At 36.0% G+C, this 21,712-nt stretch overlaps 1 protein-coding gene across 1 annotated transcript; it reads right to left on the bottom strand.

The window, feature by feature from the left end:
- Nucleotides 1-233: 233 nt before the first annotated feature.
- Nucleotides 234-21,004, bottom strand: LOC129256427 (wnt inhibitory factor 1-like). Its single transcript, XM_054894634.2, has 8 exons — nt 20,527-21,004; nt 14,989-15,119; nt 6,657-6,756; nt 6,067-6,210; nt 5,500-5,598; nt 4,955-5,050; nt 3,540-3,635; nt 234-3,124 (listed from the first exon to the last, which is right to left on the bottom strand). Exons 1-8 carry the CDS (start codon nt 20,642-20,644, stop codon nt 3,099-3,101), a joined length of 810 nt encoding a protein of 269 aa, XP_054750609.2. The 5' UTR covers nt 20,645-21,004; the 3' UTR covers nt 234-3,098.
- Between the last annotated feature and the right edge of the window lie 708 nt (nt 21,005-21,712).

The raw sequence follows: 21,712 nt of genomic DNA, 5'->3' as shown, positions 1-21,712 counted from the left end.
TTGCTAAACTTTAAAAAAATTCATAACTTCGTTATTTTTTATCATATTTTGACTCTTTCAATTTTAATCTTTTTATTCATATATTATCTTAAGCCTCGAGTACCCCTTTAAATCTCATTTCACTCTCTTACTTTCGTTATCTTCATCATATTTGTCTTCTTACATCTTATTTAAGGGGCCGATTGTCGTTCAATCACAAATTTAATACACTGCACAGAGAATATCGTAGGAAATTCAGGTAAAAATTTTAATGCAGTTTAGAATGCATAGTATAATTCAACATAGAATTGATTTATATGGTACAAGGTGTAAAAAGGAATTCCTTATTAATTGACAGTATTGTGAAACACAAGTATTGGAATTCAATACATGTATCACAGTAATCATGATGCATATAAAGAACTACACAAATAAATGATAGAACTACAAATTGTGACAATTTCATAATAGAAGAATAGTTTACATAGATATACATGTAAGCAATTAAAAAAAAATGCAGTGGCCAGCTATCGTAAGCAAAATGCTTGAGAGAATAGCAGAATACTTTAAACACGTTTCTCCGTGTTCGATCGCTACGCTAACTCACATTTCATTAATCACCATGCACCCCACCTGATGCACCCATAACCATGCACTTCGTAAAAAAAAAAAAACGAAACAAAAAACAGAACTACAGTATAGACATAATATCATAATGACATAATGATATTTCTTTCTCTATAAATAGTCCTATAATCAAAGAAATATGAAGCAGTATAAAACTATATTTAATGTTCGTGAGCTTAAGTACAAGAAAATTGGTCTCCATTCAACCCACCGTCAAATTCTTTTCATAATATACATAAATTAATTAATGAAATAGAATGAATAATTCTAACTAATACATAGATAGTAAAAATGGTAAACAGAATACAGATAACAACAGGGGCGGTGATCCTGGGGTCGGGGGCACAGTGCCCTCCCCCCAACTTTTGGTAACCCCGAACAAAGTGCCCTTTTTGCGCAAGAAAAAATGCCCCCTCACGAACGTATAATGTGCCCCTGAGGAAGACCCGTTTAAGTGTTACAAAGTGCCCTTTCTCGTATGAGGAGGACCCGTTTTAGGTGTTACCAAGTGCCCTTTCTCGTATAGGTGCCAATTTTTACCAAAAAATGCCCCCTCTCGAACGTATTCTGTGCCCCTTTTACCTGAGAAGGACCCGTTTTATGTGTGAGCAAGTGCCCCCTTGACTTCTAGTGAGTGACCTTTCTCGATTCATTGCCCCTTTTTACATAAGTGCCCCTCACGAACGTGTTCAGTGCCCCCTTTCACATGAGAAGGACCCGTTTTATGCCGTTAGCAAGTGCCCCTTTGCCTTCTTATAGGTGCCCTTTCTCGTATCATTGCCCCTTTTTACCTAAGAAAAGTGCCCCTCATAAATGTGCTCTGTGCCCCTTTCACCTGAGAAGGACCTGTTTTATGTGTTAACGAGTAAATTCTTATAAATTTTACGTGATACGACATATCTAGCCCCCTCATATTCTGGGGCCTATTACGCCACTGTTTTAAGATAGTGCCCTTTTTTCCTTGTGCCCCACTTTCAACTTCGCTCCACCGCCCCTGGATAACAAGATAACAATTATTATGCAAATTGACATTACACTACCATTTGGTGAATCAAATTTAGGAATAAGATTATTTTTTTAGATATAGATATTATGGAACATCATAAATGCAAATGGTTTGAAATCGCCAAGAAGGAATGATCAAGATAAAACTAGTATTCAGAGCACCCCAATCTAGTATCAATAAAATCAAATTCCATTCAGAATCATTGTGACTTCATATTAATCTTCCAATTAGCCTTGATCTATCAAAAGCCGAATGAACATAATTATATCTTGGAAATAACGTCAGATTTCAAATTCAATTTTCTTGGATCTCATTATTTTACACTTGCGTTTTGCACATTTATAACATTCATATTTCCAGAAAATTACATTGAATCTATAATCGAGTAACTGTCAAACCGTGTCAGCCTGAAGAGTGAGGTTAACTTTGGAAATAAAATTACAAGTTGGATTTTTACAATATTTTTAATGATACACAGTAATACCTCAGTCACATTTGTTCAAAGGCGGCCGTACGGCGAGTCGGAAAACAGCCGTTTTATTCATTTATATTCAAACCATTTATAATTATGTAGCTGGTACAAAAATGTCAAAACGGCTGTTTTCGACTCGCTGTATGGCCGCAATGAGCGAATGTGACTGAGGTGTTACCACATCTCCGCCTTACAACCATGGTAACAAAAGAAAGAGCGCCTTATAAAAACCAAACATTATCATTATTATTATTTATGAGCATTATCCTAAAACATGAAAATGAAATTTTTTATATAAGATGAACATTATAATTATGATACACTTTTAAAATACTAATATATATAATATATAGAGTCAAAAGATATTGGTCACCAAATAATCATGAGGTGAAATCCTTTTAAATTTTACAATCATGTACAAAATGACAAGTCTTTTTCTCACTCTCTCCCTCTATGTCTCTCTCTCTCTTTCTCTCTCCCTCTCTCTCCCTCTCCTCTCTCCCCCTCGCGCACACACATTGACACCCATCTCTCTCTCTTTCTCTTTCCTCATATTCCTCTTTCATTTCCCTCTTCCTCTATTTAATTATCTTCCCTCCCTTACCCAATCTCTCTCACGTTTCCCATGTGCAATTTCCCATTTTCACTATCATTTTATAGAAACATAATCATTGAAGATATATGATTCAATCAGCATAGTTTTGAAAGTGAAATTGGCATTTTGTCACAGAATCAGCATTTAAAAAAGCTTAAAGAGTACATCAATTTACTTTCAATAGCAGGAATCGGCCACAAACGTTTGATACGATCCATCCTATACGAATGCAGATTTGTAGATTTTGTTTTACTTTATTTAACGAAAGATTACAAATAGTTTGAAGGCATTAAATTGTACGTTTGGTTTTAAAAAAATTAAGTCACATATGCGAAACCGTGATGAACCCACAGACGTCAGCATGTCAAGATGTAAGGGATTGGGGGTGTCGAGGCACTTCTTATTTAGAATCATTTTATTTAGATACCGTCCACACCGAGTTGCCCTGGAGGGAGAAAAAACGAGAGAGAGAGAACAAAACGAGAGGATTTATGTATCCGTAAATCAAAAGTAGGCCTATTCAAGTATAAATCCTCTGTATTTTCAAATTTCAAATTTAAGACAAACCTGAAAAGAGAATTCAAAATGAAATCATAAACTGATAAAGGGGCTGTGAAAGATGATTACAACAATATTACAATAAACATCGAATTTTATTTATCTAGATTGCCTGGTAGCCAAGGATGAGAGGGGGGTAGGGGCGAAGTCCGTGGGTGAAGGATAGAGGAGTGGTCTTAGTCGTTACTGAATCCGACCTCATATTTCATGATCAGAATTGGTAAATCAATGTCAACTTCATTTTTGACAGAGCAATCAAGTATATATTTTTTTCAAAATAAGTTGTTTTTTCTTCTACTTACTGATCGCGCAAGTAGGTCCAGTCCATCCATGTCGACAAACACATGTATTTGGCGCCACACATTGGCCGTTATCAGAACAGTTATCATGGCAGGTTGCTGGAAATAATATCGTATTGAAAATCATACTACTTACTCGTATAATGTAGAAAAAACAGTCCACATGATTTATCATCTTTGCTCTTCAGATGAATTATTTATTTTCAATGTAATGCATGAGTGGCTCGAAAGCCTAAAAATAATTTTAAAGTGTGCGATATCTACTTCCCTAGAGTACACACATGGAATTGCTTACTTAAAAAAAATAATTTTATCAGGCAAAACAGCTCGAGAATAAAAATTGTCATTTGTCTATTGTTGAACAACCTTTACGATATAGCAATATTAATGGAATGGGAGGATGTATTCTCTATTGGTGACAAATTTGTATCTAGGGGCGATATAATTCCACGAAACTGCTCGAGGTCAGGGTGGCCATATATAATAGCCATTTGATAAATGGAAAATTCAAAATAACCATAATTCATAGCAACTTAAAGCAGGTCGGATTTTATTGCTAAAAATGTATTCATCTATCCAGTCAAGCTCACCGAAAACGTCTAGTTATTTAAATTAAATCGCCCAGAAGAATCTAATTCATAATCGATAAAAATATATATATCACAATAATGGTATACCATTCTAGGAATAAATTCAACTGAAATTATTAAGATGTATATACAAAACCATTGTTAAGAAAATAGTGTGGATGTCAGCCTAATCTCGGCACCACTCTGACTGTGGTACGGCAGATAACACAAATATTACTGAACCGTTTACAAAAAATATAATTTAATAGCATGAGTTTTGTAGACTTTCAAGAAAAGAAAACTTATGACAAAAGGAACAAAAAAGCTTTGAGTTTAGATCTACACGACAAGCAGTTTGGATTTTTGTATGTTTTGAATTATAATTGTCGATTTTGTTAGTTGTAGGGTGTTTCCCAACTGTGGTGAACCTTTCGACTGCAGCAAAATGTGAGAAGATAATAGTCTGTCGAAATAGCGTACGTGGGGGGGGGCGGGGGCAAAGTGCCCCTCTGACAGAATTTCGATGCTATCGGCTTGTCAGCTTAGATGTATAGACGGTCCTAACTGATATATAAATTCATGGCTGGCAATTACATTATAAGCTGATATGCAAATACACCCTGCAAATTATGTTAAGTTGTTTTCATATTTCCATTTTTTAATCAACATGTTCTTAAGACGTATACTAAAAGTGGTACTCCCGGTTTTCATTTTCAAGTCTGATATATTATTTGGCAGGATTTCGAACACGAGATCTAGGATCCGAGGATTCAAGTAAACTCTTGAGTGTCACTTGTGACAGAAACGACCCCAAAAAATAAAAAGGCAGAACGTTGTATATAATTTTACCTGTTTGACATCGGTTTCCCGTGAACCCGTCTTGACATTGACACACGTTAGGCTCAATACACGATCCACCATTGAAACAATGCGGGATGCAGATGGCTAGAAGAATATAGAAATATTAATATACTATTTATCACGTTATCGTTGGTGAATGATGGAACAAATGGTCATTTCCAATGCAAAGGTGAGGGGGGGGAGAAAAGGAAATGATTCCCTTTCCAAAGAAAGCAGAGCATAACAAAGATGTTGGACCTTTTAACTCTAATAAGAATAAAATGGCGTCATATTTGGATTGCCCCACCCCCTCTCCCCTATCAAAATGTCCTAACGTTAGCACCACCATAGATTTCATACCTGAGCAATTATCGCCGGAGATCGGAGTGGCCTCTTTCCAAGTTACGGCAAGGATTCGAACCATGGGCCCGTTCCATAAAGAATTACAATTTTGGTACCATATTTATAGGGCTTTGCAGCCAATCACAATCCACGGTAATACCATAATATTGTGAGTCTTTATGAAACAGGAACACATGTTATTATATCATTACCATGTTTGCAGCTGGTTCCATAGTATCCTTCAGGACATTCGCACACGCCATCATCAGCGCAGACAGCACCGTTACTACAGGGAGGATGACATGGTTTCACTGAAAATGTAAACAAAAATGAAAATTGATGAAGAAAAATAACATTTAATTGGTACATAAGATTAAAATGATCCTTAGATGACTTATTAAATTGTTTCAGGATTCTCAATTAATTTAAATCACTTGCAGTTACAACCAATTTCAGAAACAATGTCCCATGTGCAGTAGATAAATCAACAGAAGATATATTTTTCTTCCAGCTTGGTCCTGATTCTTTACAAAATAATATTTCAAAGGTTGCTTACTTTATTTGCTTTAAGCGAGCTGTATATGATTAAGGAAAAGTAAACTGTCAATCATGGGACACAGTTCCTTTCATGATTTCATCGTAATCGTTTATTCTCTTTTATTTTTCAAAAAGTATGGCAACGAAGGAAAAGTTAGTGATTATAACGGTTGTTGCCTCCTAGAATTATTAAGATTGACCGTTCTTTTAACTATCTAGAAATAATAAAGAATTTGTCTTACCTATTTTCTCACACTGTTTTTGGAATGGGATTTTGAGTGGGGATGCTGAGATGTGCCTCTTGTTACCATCCCATATCTTGAAGACGAATCGACCCGATGCGATACCAGCCTGTCTTCCAGTGCATCTTAACTTCACCTGAAAAACTACACAAGCAAAAAAATAGAATTAATAATGATAATGAAATAAAGAAATAAAGGTTTTATCATAAAAGTAGATGTATAGGCCCCTATTGCATTTGATTATCTACAAATATGTACATTAATTTCAACTTTTTTAAAAAGTCTTCTTTTTGATGAAACAAGCAAATGTCTAATATCATTTGCAACGCCTATGAAGACTGTTGATCATTGAGACAGTACCATGAGTACGTCCAGCAGCTGGAGATATCAATTGTTGATTCATTTTCATCTTGAACAAAGCAAAATACACTAACATGACTAAGCAGCAAATAGACATGATAGACGGATGTGTCACGACGGCTTTATACATCCGCTCCTATAGGGACTTTGAAATGGGTATTAATGCATTGGAAAATATACCTGAGCAGCCTTATTCATCATGTTTCTATATACTTCTGGAAACAACTTACCACTTTCAGTAGTCGGTATGGTTCCAGAGGGCGGTATAGTGATAGCAATATTTTCCATGATCCTGGTGTTTGCGGTCCTCGCGTGGATGGAATAATGGAACTGTCGTGAGAAGACGGTGGAAGAAAATTCAGGAAATGTCAAGAAAAACAACCGCGAGAGATTTGATTGACTTGTATGTCATAAGACTTGACAAACATGACATTATACTTGAAATGATACCCCCACCCCGCCACGTTTTACCCTCCCTCAAGCACCATACCTGGACAATTTCTTGAGGAGGGGCAAACATTAATTTCTTGACAACTCACACAAAAAAGAAAAAAGAAAACGGTCAATTGGTCGCAACCATTTACAAACGCACTTTCCCGTCAATATTCTACAAGAGGGCACTTTGCCACCCCCTCACTTTCAGTGGCTCCATTCCCCTTCTCCCGATCTATATACTAACCCTGTTTTCCGTCTGTCTGTCTGTTTAAGTTCAAGTTTTTATTTTCATTTCCATCATTAACATTATAAACAAATACAAATCAAACATACATCATATACTGTATATAAACAAATACAAATACAAATCAAACATACATCATTATAAACAAATATAAATACAAATCAAACATGATTACAAACCAACTACAAATTACAAAACATTTGTAAAATAGTTTTAATAACATTTTGTGTGGAAATGGAGGATCCATTAAAAAGCATTGCTTGTAGAGCGTGGACCCCCTAGGATATTATCAAATAGTGAAAAATTGGGAACTCATTCGCATTATATTAGGAGGTGTAATAAAATACAATAACTTAAAATAAAATAATAGTAATGAAAATAAGATGATGAGTAATGGCGAGAAATAATAAAAATATGACAGATATACGGGACGATACTAAAAACGCAAAGGAGAACAAAAACATGGCGAAGAATAGAGGGAGGAGAGAAGGAATAAAGTACTGACGGGGAAAGGAAGAGACTAGAGGGCAAAGATAAGTAGGGAGAGGGAGAGAGAGACACACACACAGATGGATATCGGAGAGGGGGGGGGGCAAGAACGAGAGTTCAAACGTGGATCAAAGAGAGTGTGACATAATAGCGTGCTTAGACGATACTAAAAATATACATACTAATTAATTACTTTGGATTTCTCTTAAAGGAGTGGATGGAGGGCACCTGTTGAATATCTTCATGGAGGGAATTTCAAAATTTTGGGCCGGTGAAAATAAAAGTATTTTGAGCAAAAAGTGTTCGTAGCGTCAGTAGATGAAAGTTATCGGCGTGTCTGGTACACCTATGATAATTGTTATTTGTTCTGTCTGTCTTTCTGTCTGTCTATATGCCCTCCCCTTCCCTAATCTCACCCCTTCAAGTACATGTAACTTATAGATGTTATTTCACCTCGATATAATTTAAGTAGGCATGTGAAACAGAGCAACAGAGCAATGATGTTGGTTGAGGAACACTCCCACCCCCCTCTCGTGCTTGATGCAAAAAAAATTCTTGACGAGTGTGTGGGGTGAGTGGGGGAGTAAACCCCTTATCCGTACCCAGATCCTTTCCTTTATCCTTTCGAACCCCCATTTGTTTCATTTCATTTATTTCCTTTTCCAGAAAATACAAATAAAAATATTATAGTCTGATTAAGTATATTCTCTACACTTGAAATTCATTACTTGCATACCGGTATATGAATATAATAAAAGTATGACACTTACAACAGCAGATTGTTTTATGTTTTGTTTTGTGAAAATGGAGAGGTCCATTAAAAATCAAAGAATTGTACTTTGTGCGCTCCTCCAATTGATTCATTATACAAAATATGTCATTCTGCAGTAAAACTCGGCCCACTTTTCTACTTCAAAATGCTAAACTTCTGATCCGATATCAACGGGTGGCTCGCTGCATGCGCTGTAAATACCAGCTGCGAATCATTATAAGGTATATTATATCATTCTACTTTTTAATAACTTATTTCTTTTAGGAAATTGGGTTCATGGTCCAATATTGCTACAGTCTTTAATTTATCAGACTGTTCAATGTTTATTGCAACTAAATAGTTCAGGTTAGCATAAAGCATAAAGAAATGTTGGCTTCAGTGGAACTAGAAGTAAGGGAGCATTTTTCCTAAGTTTACTTCTCTGCAAGCTTCTTCAGCAATTCAAGAAAAAAAGAAAAAAAAATAACAATAATAGTTTTTGAATTAAAACCATTGTTTGCGTCTGGGGGAAATGGGTGGGGGACATTCAGTCTAAATTTCAATTAATGGCACACAGGACATACCTTTACATTGCCAAAGGCCTATGATTGACGAACGAGGTGCAATTTCTTAATAATCGCGAACGAGCAAAAATCACTTTAAAAAAATGAAGAGTCTATTTTCGTGTCTTTTTTTTCTTCTTTAGTTTTCACTTTTATCGGTCTTTTTTTTTTTTGAGGGGAGGGGGTTGTCCCAAAGCCCCCGCCCAATGCAAGGAAATGCATTAGAGTAATATAGAACAATCTATCATACGTGATCGCGATATCTCTGAAGATAGAACAGGTGTAAATGACTTCATCGAAACTTCTGAGTAAGATTTGAAGAACATCAGCAGATGGTCCATCAATTCCGCATTTAAACCAGTTGATGAAAGGTAATCAAATAATAGTAAGGAATATCAATTTGATAAACACAACTGCTTTATTTATACTTAGGATCTCATATCTGCCTGGCCGAAACTGATAATGACAGTGTGGTCTCACTGGGCTAAGGAAATTGGGCCGCTGTCCAGTTGGAGAACGGAGGGGGCGGGGTGTTTCACACATGTTTTGTAAGATTAACTCCTAGTCATTTCCTTTCAACACGTTTTAAAAAGACTTGTTATGTTCTTTTATTTCAATTCAAACATATCACAAATTGATACAAATTAAATAAAAATCAATGGATTAACATAATTCATGTACAATAACTTCACTGGTTCTCGCAAGACGGAGTTTAGATTGTACTTAAAAATAGTAAATATTTAGAGCATATGGAAATGAGGGGATACATTCAAAGAAATGCTTGTGAAGTGTAGAACCCCTTGAAAATGAAACATATACAATTTGATATATATGGTATTGTGTGTATATAAAGAAAAACGAGGAAGGAATGAACAAAGGAAAAGGGGGGCTTTCAATGTTTCTCTGCCGCTATATAGGCTATATTTATTTGTGTTTAATGATCATGACCAGTTGACAAAACAAATCATGACTAAGAACACTATAAAATATTCGATTAGTATTATTGCGTGGAAATATTAAGCACATACCAATAATAAAAAAATCTGCCAATGATGAAATAATGAAGGGTATCAAACCAATATCAAATATTTTATATATGAAATCACAACATGCAGTCAAGGAAACTAAATCGACAATTATTCTTTCACATCTGTAAATTATCATATAAACTCCTCAAAAAAGTTTTAAAATCTGAATTTGATCGATAAATCCTCCTCGGTTTTAGTGAATATCAATGTGTAATTAATATCAATGAATAGAACATTTAATTTTCTTTAAAATGATACCCTACATGATATGATTATGGTTCACATGAAATGTGGGGCAAGGTCAAAATTCAAAATTTGCAAAATTACACAATATTGAAAGTCACTGTTCTTTTTCCGTGGTGATGAGTGAGTTTCTTAGCGGTTTCTTTTGACTTTGATCGATAATTCCTCATCGGTTTTACTAAATATCAATATGTAATTAATATCAATGAATAGATCTTTTTTTTTAATGATACCCTACATGATATGATTATGGTTCACATGGAGGTGCAGTGCCTTGAAATGTGGGGCAATGTCAAAATTCAAAAGTTGCAAAATGACACAATATTTTTTCAGTGGTGATGAGTGAGTTTCTCAGCGGTTTCTTTTAATTGTTTTCATGCTACTTAACATCAATATTAACATGGAATCAAACACACCTCTGCACAAGCAAACACATAACAAACAAACAAACATGCATGGGTATTTCAAACCACGACTCAAACCATGTTATCTCACAGAACCATCACTACCATGACTACAGAAGCATGGGGCTTGATTTGAATGGATTTTCATCTCTATTGACACATATAAAGGAATCACGTTCTGTCTTGACCCTTCATTACTATTTCTGCTCGTTTTGCAGCTTTTCAATTCAGACCTCATCCAACACTTTTGAATCCTGCTCTTTTCGTGATGGCATGATCATAACAAGAATGGTTTCATTTTAAAGACAAATAAATGATCTTTTGAATAATATCAAATATGCATTGTGTAAAATTGGGAGTTGGGAGAAATTAATGGCCAAACTCAGATTTCCAAACTTTTTTTTGCTCGTTTTGCAGCTTTTCAATTCAGACCTCATCCAACACTTTTGAATCCTGCTCTTTTCGTGATGGCATGATCATAACAAGCATGGTATCATTTTAAAGAGAATTAAATGATCTTTTGAATGAAACAGATGTAAAATATGCATTGAGTAACATTGGGAGTTGGGAGAAATTAATGGCAAAACACAGATTTCCAAACTTTTTTGGAGGGGTTTATCTTAAAAATCATGATAATGAAAGCTTTTGGTGGTCATGACACGATCAAAATCAGCTGGTTAAAAATGACAAAAACTATTGAAGATTTTTATAATAAAGCCCCCCCCCCCCCACCCACCATTCGCCCATACATTGGGAATTCATTCGTTCTTTTTTTTCACGGCAGTGACTGTGATAACAAAATGCCGCCAGGCAAATTTTATTCAATCTATATACGTGATCTGGGCTTGTTTCTAAATCCAAGAGTAAAACTTCATCACATGGCAGCATGCGGAATTATTAACAGAAAAGGGCGTTGATACTTTCTGACAAGACAAGAGATTGGAAAATCTAAACGATCGTGAAACTTGTTATTGAGTAAATTTGATCAATTTACTGAAGTAAATGCACTTTATTCATCTATTTTTGGTGGAAATAAGGCTTATTACTTCGTGAAGTTCCCAATTACTTTCAATGGTACTTAACTCATGGCGAGAGATCGTCTTTCTTCGATATTCCGAGGAAGGATTAATTTGACGTCATAATGGAGAAGATGATGAAGACGCTGCCCTCTACCCAGGCGTATACATGGCGAGGTTTATTGATGACTGTTGCCCGAGTCAAATAGGGGAAACGGGATAATGACTTGGTTACGTTATAAGTGCTATACTATACATCACTGTTCTAATTCATTCCCTTCTCAGTATGATTTTTTTCTTTGAAATTCGATCTCGTCTTTGTTCACGATCACGAATCATGATGATAAAAATACAAAGAATGTTCCATTAATCGTGAATAATATTATCAAAGCAGCAGCTAAGTAGGATTAAATAACCACAATATTTTGATTTTATCATTCACGATGAAAAGTGCAGCTAAAATATCAACATATCGGGACCCCCTTTGCTCATTAACACCAACGAACAATGCACGATTCTGTCACCGCAATGTGATGACTAAAAACACAATTTGTTTCAATATAAAACTTTGCGGCAAAAGGCTCCAACTTCACGTGATAAGCTATATTGTAATAGTTATTATCCTGCCAGAGGATATGGTAGCGTTGAATAGAAAATAATGACAATAGCAAAATAAACATCAGCGATTCAACAGTGCAGAGCGTCAAGCTTAAATCTCAACTTTGAGGTGCAGATTCGCCAGTAAGGTACTAATAATGCATTCAACCGATCGGTGGTAATATTATAATATTTATATGTCATAATTTAATAAGATATATTAGATGCCTAATCTTATCATAAAATGTTCGATTCTGTCATCCCATTCTGTTATTTTATTTTTTGGACAAAATTGGTATATTGTTCAGAACAAAGAACAAAAAGAAGTTTTAATAAATATAGGTTTCCTCCTTTTGGAATATAGCTTGCCAATCAGATTTTTATTCAAAACAATGTGTTTACTTCTTTGTATGTTTGTTTCTTTGACGTATGGACGTCGTGCCGCTGTGTGTCCCTTTCGACTTCATCTTCTAGGTCATTGCATGCTTGTATCGATAACGGCCTCATTGATGTATAGCGAGGTGTTATGAGCCATTAAGCCAAAAGTTTTATCAAAATACTATAAAAGAAATGAATGATCAATATACGATTTTGACTCATCAAACGAGCGCCATTGCAATATTCCTGGAAATATGGCAACACAGGCCTATATTATGATTATTGTTGCAATAACTTGGATGGGTCGATGTTATTTAAAGGTAGCTAAAAAGAATTCTGATTTTATGAGCATCAATTTATGGATATAAATTTTAGTATATTTCGTATTAATTTATGAACTGAGCATTTTGGGTATATCATTTTACACAATTCCAACAAAATTACAATCGATTTTTTTTTTCGTTATTGGAGGGCGGTATGATGGGGTGGCACCCTGGTGAGAAGAGAAGATAGGAGCGAATGTTCAATGATCAGTGCTGGTCCAAGGCCAAAGGAGAACATTATTGGAAATAAAGAGTCCATCATTAATGACTGAATACTATATGTGCAAATCAAACATTTTATTTGCCAAGTGTCTCGGCAGATCTCTCACTTAGCGGTTCACAATGCCACCAGACACACAATGCTGTATGAAGAGATCGCAGTGATGTTATTTAAAGTGAGGTGTGAGTCAATTTATCCTGATCGAATCAGCGGGGAGTACTCGGGGTTTTAACCTGATAATTTGGTGCTAGAATTGTATCGAACCAATTACCATTATCATCGAAAAAGTATATTGCCCTCCCCTCGCTCTGCAATCAATTGTTGTTTGGGGTTCCGTGATCGATGCGCGCGTAATGATGGTGATTATCCCAGAGACCTCTTTTAAAGTGTGACCTTGTGCCTTTTTGCCCCTTAACATTTTGGAGATGTAAAAAAAGATACCCATTAGACACACACATGAGAATTGGAAAAATCGGATTGTTCAATTTCAAAAAGCTAGTAAAATATTCCTCAAACTTTTTTGAAGGAGCCGAAGTACTTTTGATTGATTTATCTTGATTTAATGACCATAAAATGTCATGCAAATCAGATTATTCCAGATAGCATGTACCTCCTATGATCAGATGACCCAATTACATTCAATTATGTCTGAGTCGTCTGATGTGATGCTTGCAGTATTTGTGTACGACCTTCGACGATTATCAGTAAGAAATCAGCACAAATGGATTGCATTTTGGATACCAATGAGATGAAAAACGAATGATTTAGGAAAATAATGATCCATCCCACCCACACACAAAGAGACTCTATGCTGATTTTGCATGCATTATTATAGTAGGTCCATGATTATATGGATCCACAGGAAAAGCAATTAATAAGGTGACTTTGAAGTTAAGGGAATTAAGCTCACAGGCCCGTATTCTGATAGCAGGTTTAACTCAAACTCAGGTTCGAAGTTGTGGTTTAAGTATGGATAGCCAATTGTTACATAAATCACTAACAGTAGAGATATCATATTTCAGCTCATTTAGCTCTCAAATCATTCATAATTGTCTAGGAAGTATAAATAGATGATTGTCTTCACCATTGATGAATCAGGAAAGAGCACAGTAAGCACAAGAAACATACAACTTAATAAACAATTTGACACTTTTGGCTTCCCATAATTTTAGCACAGAGTTAGACCATGGTCTAAGTTAAACCTGACTTCAGAATACGGGCCACAGCATTTTTTAACTATTATGCTGCGAGTGGAACAAGGAATGTTCAAAGAGACCAACTGTCCCTCTGTTTCCCGCCGAAATATCGTGCTTTCATGCATTAGTATAATTTATTATAACGGGCTTTCTGGAAGGAGAAAAAAAAGCGCGTTTGAAAGGGGAAGAGGCAGCAAAACTGAACATGTATATGCTTTAATCATGGACCGATAAGTGGGTCAAAGAAGCCTTACAGAGAGCGAACATTCCTAATGGCGATATTCAATGAACTGGGGTAGGCCCCTATTAAAAAAAAATTGCAAGGAACATGACATGCCAACCGATAGTAATAATGATAAAGGGAATGAATATCCAGGGGGGGGGGTGCGGGCACACCCCATAAAATTTGAAATAGGGCCTATGAAAATACGATGGTGTTCCCCGTTGAATACCTTTATTGCTTTTTATATATATATTTTTTTGGGGGGGAGGTGTAACAACATCCTTCATTTTGCACTGATGACCTTTTTTTTATTTGTTAGTCATTTTTTTCGAACAAAATCGCACCCCGTGTAAGTCCGACTCTGGATCCGTCTGGATAAAGGTATTAAAGGAAGAACTATTGAAACGGAAAGTTGAAGAAAGTGTAAATAAAGCTAGCGAAAAGGCGCTCACCCCCGGTGCAGCCCTCCATGTAATATTAACAGTGTTGATATCAGAAGGGATTACGGTGAGCTCACTACGAAGCTTCTGGATGATTGGTTGGGCTTGTCCTGCATGGATGATATCCAGCGTGGCGCCTCGACCTAAGGATCAAATCAAAACAAGATAGGAACACAATTACACCAATGAGATTATTAGATAATCCAACAAAAATTTGCTAAAAGTTAACGTATTTAAAAACTCATGATCTTATTATGATTGAGCAGGGTCGATGTTAAGGAGTCACCCTCACTATACCATGTTATCTCACCCAACAGAAGGGAATTTTTCCAGTCTCAACCCGCCCTTGGTCTCATCAAATATCACTTATAATTATGCTTATATAGTTATTGTTACTTGTAGTGATATCATGATTATACTTAGTTAGTGTTACTCATAATTATATTCATACTTACATTTATTATTACTTATAATTATGCGTGTATTGTGTATTATACACGCATGATGCACGCAGTCGAATGACCTGCATGATTGCGCAAGTGTATTCGATTTTGGTCACATTTTGCCACATTCCACTGGATGAAAAAAAAAAAATTATCAGGTACAATCATTACAGTTTTGCTGTTTCCTTGAAAAAAAATATTTAGTCCTCTTCTCTTCTTACTTTCTTATATTGCTTACGGTGTTTTTATTTACGAGGGATTACAGTAGATGGGCAGATTTGGGGGAATAATATGGTATAAAACTTCAAATGGGGTTTTACAATAATAGGTGAATAGATAAGTCCTATTACCAGTGACAGCCGATTATATAGAGTAAACAATAACTCACATGATTGGCAGACCTGATCGGTAAACAGAGTTAAGAAAGCTTGTAAATAGAAGGAATGTTAAACAGACAATCCAAAATAAATGCTTTGTTGGTTGATTAAGAGCCCAAGAAGGGAACAGTGGTCTGCGTGGTTCAGTCACCTTTGAAACAATGCATGATATATCAAAAAATATAGCACTTTCTCCACTCCCTGGTGAGCATTACAAAACGAGCTAACCCAACGTTATGTTGGCTTGGAACTTGTGCATCACATGGGGTATGTACATGTACCATTTCCAAAAAGAGGAGGACATACTATGATAATAATTGATTGATTGATTGATTCTTTATTTCCATGCAAAAGATAAATCATACAACAGAAAATATATTGACAATATTTCACGGTAAAATAACAATAAACAATCATTGCATGGGAGGGGACAGTCATAAGCACAAAGGCTTGAAAAAGGACGCCCCTCAAGAAAGACTACCTGAATAACATAATGATGATGCTAATAATAATAATAACAACAATAACAACAATAATAATGATAATAATAATAACAATAAATAGTTATTGTATAGCGCATATCACAATATGTCTCTGTATAATTATGCGCTTCCAATTGGCTTGGATAATTACCCTGCCTTTAGCTTGACGGACGTAATTACTTTCAGCGCACACGCATTTCATGGATATATTTCCTACCAGGTTCCAATTGACCTATAACCTGGGTCGAGTGCAGCACAATATGGATAAATGTCTCGCTGAAGGAAACTACGCCATGGCTGGAATTCGAACCCACGGCCCTCTGTTTCAAAGTGAGGAGACTGATCCACTGGGCCACAACGCTCTGTGTGGGCCAGCGTCGGATAGTTTGACGGAGTGTGATGACGATGGGACCCCCCCCCCCGAAAAAAAAACGAATCCAGAAATTGATCGGTGGTCTGATTCTATCAAAACAATTTTAATCTACTTATGGAATTGTCCCCAATCATTACTGTGAATAGGTGATGGTGATGGAAAAAATCCCAGGTTTAAAAAAAGAAGACATATCTGGATCCTGGATTGATACAATTCATTTCTGGTGATCCTCGATGATGATTTCGAAGAGAAAGAAATATTCATAATCGTGAGATTATCTATTATGACCATCGTGACAATGTGATGCGGTTCACGTGTTGGTTAATTTCCCATGACTTCTCTCGGCTTTCTATGGCGTCAACTATGAAAAACAATAGGACAACCATGCAAACAGTCAGCCAGAGAATATGGAGAAAGGAATTATCAGAATACCATATCTCAGTCACACTTAAACGAACATCGCACCTGTGGCAACACCCCTCCCCTCCCCCCAAAAAGAAAAGTTATACCACCGAGAAAAAAATGAAAAGGAAGGGGGGAAGGAAAAGGGCCTTAAGGGTAAAATATGACATCATTTTTTATACTGTGTCAAAATCTGTTCCAAAATTAGCTTTTCATTACGAAAAGACAAAACTGTCACTCGCTAGTGATTTTTTTTTTTTTTTTGGGGGGGGACTTGCCCCCAAAACGCCATGTTTCCCCCTTTAAATTTTGTGGCCTTTTACGCCACTGACATTATATCAAGTACAATTGATTAGACTATAGTGGAATATAAACTTGCCGTTTATACTTTTATTATTTTGTTAAAGAAGTGAAAAAAATAACAGCTCTTTTTGTGTCAATGATGGACTATTTTTTTCTTCTAAACCATGAATATAAATATATAGTGGTTGCCGACATATTTTAGAGTAATTATTCACGTCGTTTGTATGTTTGAGAGTCTTGCCAGTAGATGACGATTCAAAGACTCAAACCGCTGCTAAATGTAACATTGACAAATGGGATATAAGCTACATAGTACAAAAGTTTACCTCTTGAAAGCTGAGTATTTTACTGAAGATAAACTCATACCGGGATTCTTAATGGCCTAACTTATATGACGTCACATTTTGTCGGGAGGAATGAGATTCCATGGGTTTGTACGTAGAAAATCTAGATTTTTTTTAATTTCCAGATTATGAATTCGAATTTCAAAAAAATATTTTGCAGAGGAAAATGGCACAGACAATTATTCAGTGCTCAAATGGAAGGAAACCTACACGGAATGACATAACGGATTCGAGCCCGGAAAAAAGCACAATAAGGCTTATTTTCGAAGCCTGATAATTGTAGCTATTCTTATTAAACCAAAATAATAACATGGGAAGCGGTGAAAATGCATAAACCTTGCATTGCTGTGTTTTCCAGTATAAGCTTTCGCTTGATGATTTGTCATTTTCACTTTTGGGTCCGGTCGGGGTCTTTAAAAATATACATATTTATCTATTTGTTTTCTAGTTTCAAGTTATTCATTTATTTTTGGAGTGTATGCACAAATCACAAATTTGCAAGTCTCCTAACCGCCGAAGCCACTGTCTTGTGTTTATCATATCTCATGACTAGATAATTTACTTGAGTTGAAAATCTTGTAAAAACGGGTCAGAGTAAGCCATCCTGAACGCCAGACATTTCAAAATGTTAATCCTATCTAAATCAAGTTCATTCATTCCCGCAAAGTTGTTTGTTATTGAATTATAGCAGAATAATTCCTTTTATCTCCTAACATTTCTGACCTATTTCTGACAAACTCATATGCAATGGAATGTCGTTTTTCATACATCATCGTTTTGAAAATGTTGTATACTAATCTAAAAACAAACAAACTCACACACAACAAAACCCTTGCATTCCCAATTTTGAAATAATTTGTTTGTCTATTCGGGCCTACATTTTCCACTTGTAATTGTGGATGCCCAGGATTTTTTTAGTTAACCTCAAATTCACCCTATAGAATGTTTAACGTAAGATGAAAAGTCTTATATGGTACAAATCCAATTTGGTACAATATTGTAGTTAAAAATTTGCAATATGAATTGTTGTATCCGATTCCAAATTTAGAAACCGTATCCCTTCAAAGTAATTGCACTTAGCACTTGAGCCACTGACCGTAATGAAATTCGTCTATATACATAAAACGTTGTATAATGATATCAAGCCGATATTTGAACTTCGTAATCATGACTGGAGCCATTGTCCTCTGACCTTCCATAGTTTACCATGAAAGAAAAGAGAAATGTGATGACTTGAATAATTCTTGAATAAACTTAATAATAATCATTATTATCACTTCCTATTACATCACGTATATTGCTTTAAATATTGAATGATTCAAATGTGTTTACAGCGGGTAAATCATGTAAAAATCTTCTAGATTAACAGACATGTTTATGTGAAGTCTTTCATGAAATCTTAATGGCCATTATTCAAACCAAAATCATATCACTTAGATGAAAAACTAGATCATCTCGTCATGGTACATACAAGTTTCTAGACCAACCTAATTGTAGGGGACTGTGCACCCTGGGAGGGGGGAGGAAGCCATATGTAAGAAATGTAGACCGAACATTGTTAGGATGAGTGGGAGCGGTACGTTGCTAACTGCGGAGCACAGCGAGCGAGGACAAGTTTAGAAACTATCATGTATATTCAGACTCCAAATGTACCAACATATTTGCCATCCGAAACATACTTTTCATCTAAAACATATTGATTATTGACTTTTCATCTAAAACATATTGATTATAACTATAACTCATGGTCGTAAAAAAGGGAGCGTGGGCGGGGGGGGGGGTCTACAGCCCCCACCCCCCCCCCCCCCCCCCCGTAGAACCGCTTTTGAATAGAAGCATCTCTCGCTGTATGTGGTCGCATGTATGCATTCAGGGTAACATTATTATTCGACAAAGAGATAAGATTGTATTCTCCTCGATATTCAAATCCATTGCCGAGTATGAATAAGAAATGCATGATTTATGATGGGCATGTTTCAATAGGAAACAATTATTCACAATGTTTCCGATATATGAATGCCTAAAATCTGATCAAGAAGGTGAGACGATATTCATCTCCTTTTGTAAATGTTTCAATCCTTGTGGTTCAAATAAGGAGGTGAAACTCTCTGTGAAAACTGTTCTATACGAAACAATTCGACATTACAATTTAAAAGATGCTTTATAGCAACCTATCGGTTTAAGTTAATAATGATGATATAAGTTCTCAGAATCTCATGCGTGTGGAATGAGACATTTTTAAGTGAATGATAATTCAATGTACTTCTTGACAACGGCCAACACAAATTTTAATCTGCCAAAGTCTGTGATATATCTGATATCACGGGGAGGCCTGGATGTTCTACAATTTTGGCGCCATTTTCTCAAGATGACTATCACTATAACGTCTTGGATTTTACACTTAACTCAGAACGGTTTACCCTACATTTACCATTACTCACATAGTCTACACAAGGTGTGTATGTAGGACTATATACAGTATATTAGATCACGAATTAGCGGAATCCAAAAACATTCATTAAGAAACAGCCCCAATACACCGATTAAAGAATGTTGGGCATCACCATGATCACGGATGGCTTAAAAGCGTGCACATGGAGAATATCTTAATGGGTCCTTTGTATACGTTATGACTTTCACAGTTCGATGACAACGATGACGATGATGATGATTACAAGGGAAGTATAAACAAGAAATGAAATATTTTACGATGATGATTGTTTCATGGGGATAACAAAAAAGAAATGGAATATTTTTTATGATGACAATGATGATGATGCTTTCAAGGGAGGTATCGACAAGAAATAAAAACATTATTATACTTACATAAAAGCGCTCTGGCCTGGACAGGATCAATCCATACATCAACATCATTGTTAGGTTGAGCTGGATCCGCACCCAAAACAATCGTCAGCGAACATAAAAAGACTAAAATGGACCCCATTGTCGATCAATTCAATATGATTTGATTATCCCTGTATTCCTCAAAGTATCTCGATTGGTGTGATAGTTAACTTTCACTAGGAAAACAATTCACTTTATTCTCAGTCTTGTATAAGCAAGAATTCCAAAGGCAACAAACTCGATGGAAGTGTCACAAATTAAAGTGGCCCCAAAAACTTTCAACCGGCTCAAACCAAAAGCACCACCATCAGAAGACTATCCTCCTCCCAACAATGAATTTATAGGGACACCAAATCTTCCAAGCAAATTTAGATTTCAGTCCTGCAGTGCATGAATCTTGCGGGTGGGTACGAACGCTGAATCTTTTGTGAACTATTGATATACTTTTTTTTCTTCCAATGCCCCGCTGCTCGTTTCGCCAGATGCCAGAACTCCTTTGAACGCACGAATCCGTGCATGCATTATAATAGCGCAACGACACGCATTGGCACACGCAGAGATTTGATGATACTATCTATTTCATAACTGTTGCTCAGAAAAAAAAATCTATAAAAAGAAACAGCAAGAAGAGAGAGAGAAAAAAATCTTCCCAAAGATATGACAAAGAGATATGATAAGCCACCTGTCAGAATAGTCAGGCTCCTTTAACCCGACATTTTGAAAAGGGAGATAGTGACATATAAGAAGTAATCGGGGATTTCGCAGGTCCCATCCCCCCCTCGCCCCTCCCCTCCCTCCCCCGAAATTTTGAAGAAATTAAAATCAGTAGCAAATTTTCACAAAAATGTGTAAAGTGTGAAACGTGAACCAATTCCTTCGTTTCCGATAGTGCGAAACCCCCATTTTGGTGATGATAAGCTTAGTGGCTTCGCTTGGGGTTTCAGCCCCCATTATTCGTTTTTTTTTTTTTTTAATAAACGTGTTCCAAAAAGGTCAAAATTACAATTTAAATGTGTATTTGGCATATTCAGCCCACCATACCCCCCCCCCCCCCTCCTCCCGACTTTCAAAACCGTTCCTTGACCCTGTATTGTTATACACCTTTTGCTCAACAGTTATTGACATGATTCCTTGTCGATGTTCAAGCCCAAATTTTGTGATTATATTT

The sequence above is a fragment of the Lytechinus pictus genome, chromosome 3, assembly GCF_037042905.1.
Source record: "Lytechinus pictus isolate F3 Inbred chromosome 3, Lp3.0, whole genome shotgun sequence".
NCBI lineage: Eukaryota > Metazoa > Echinodermata > Echinoidea > Temnopleuroida > Toxopneustidae > Lytechinus > Lytechinus pictus.
Note: the sequence above shows the minus strand (reverse complement) of the source record. Positions and strands in the feature narration are given on the sequence as shown.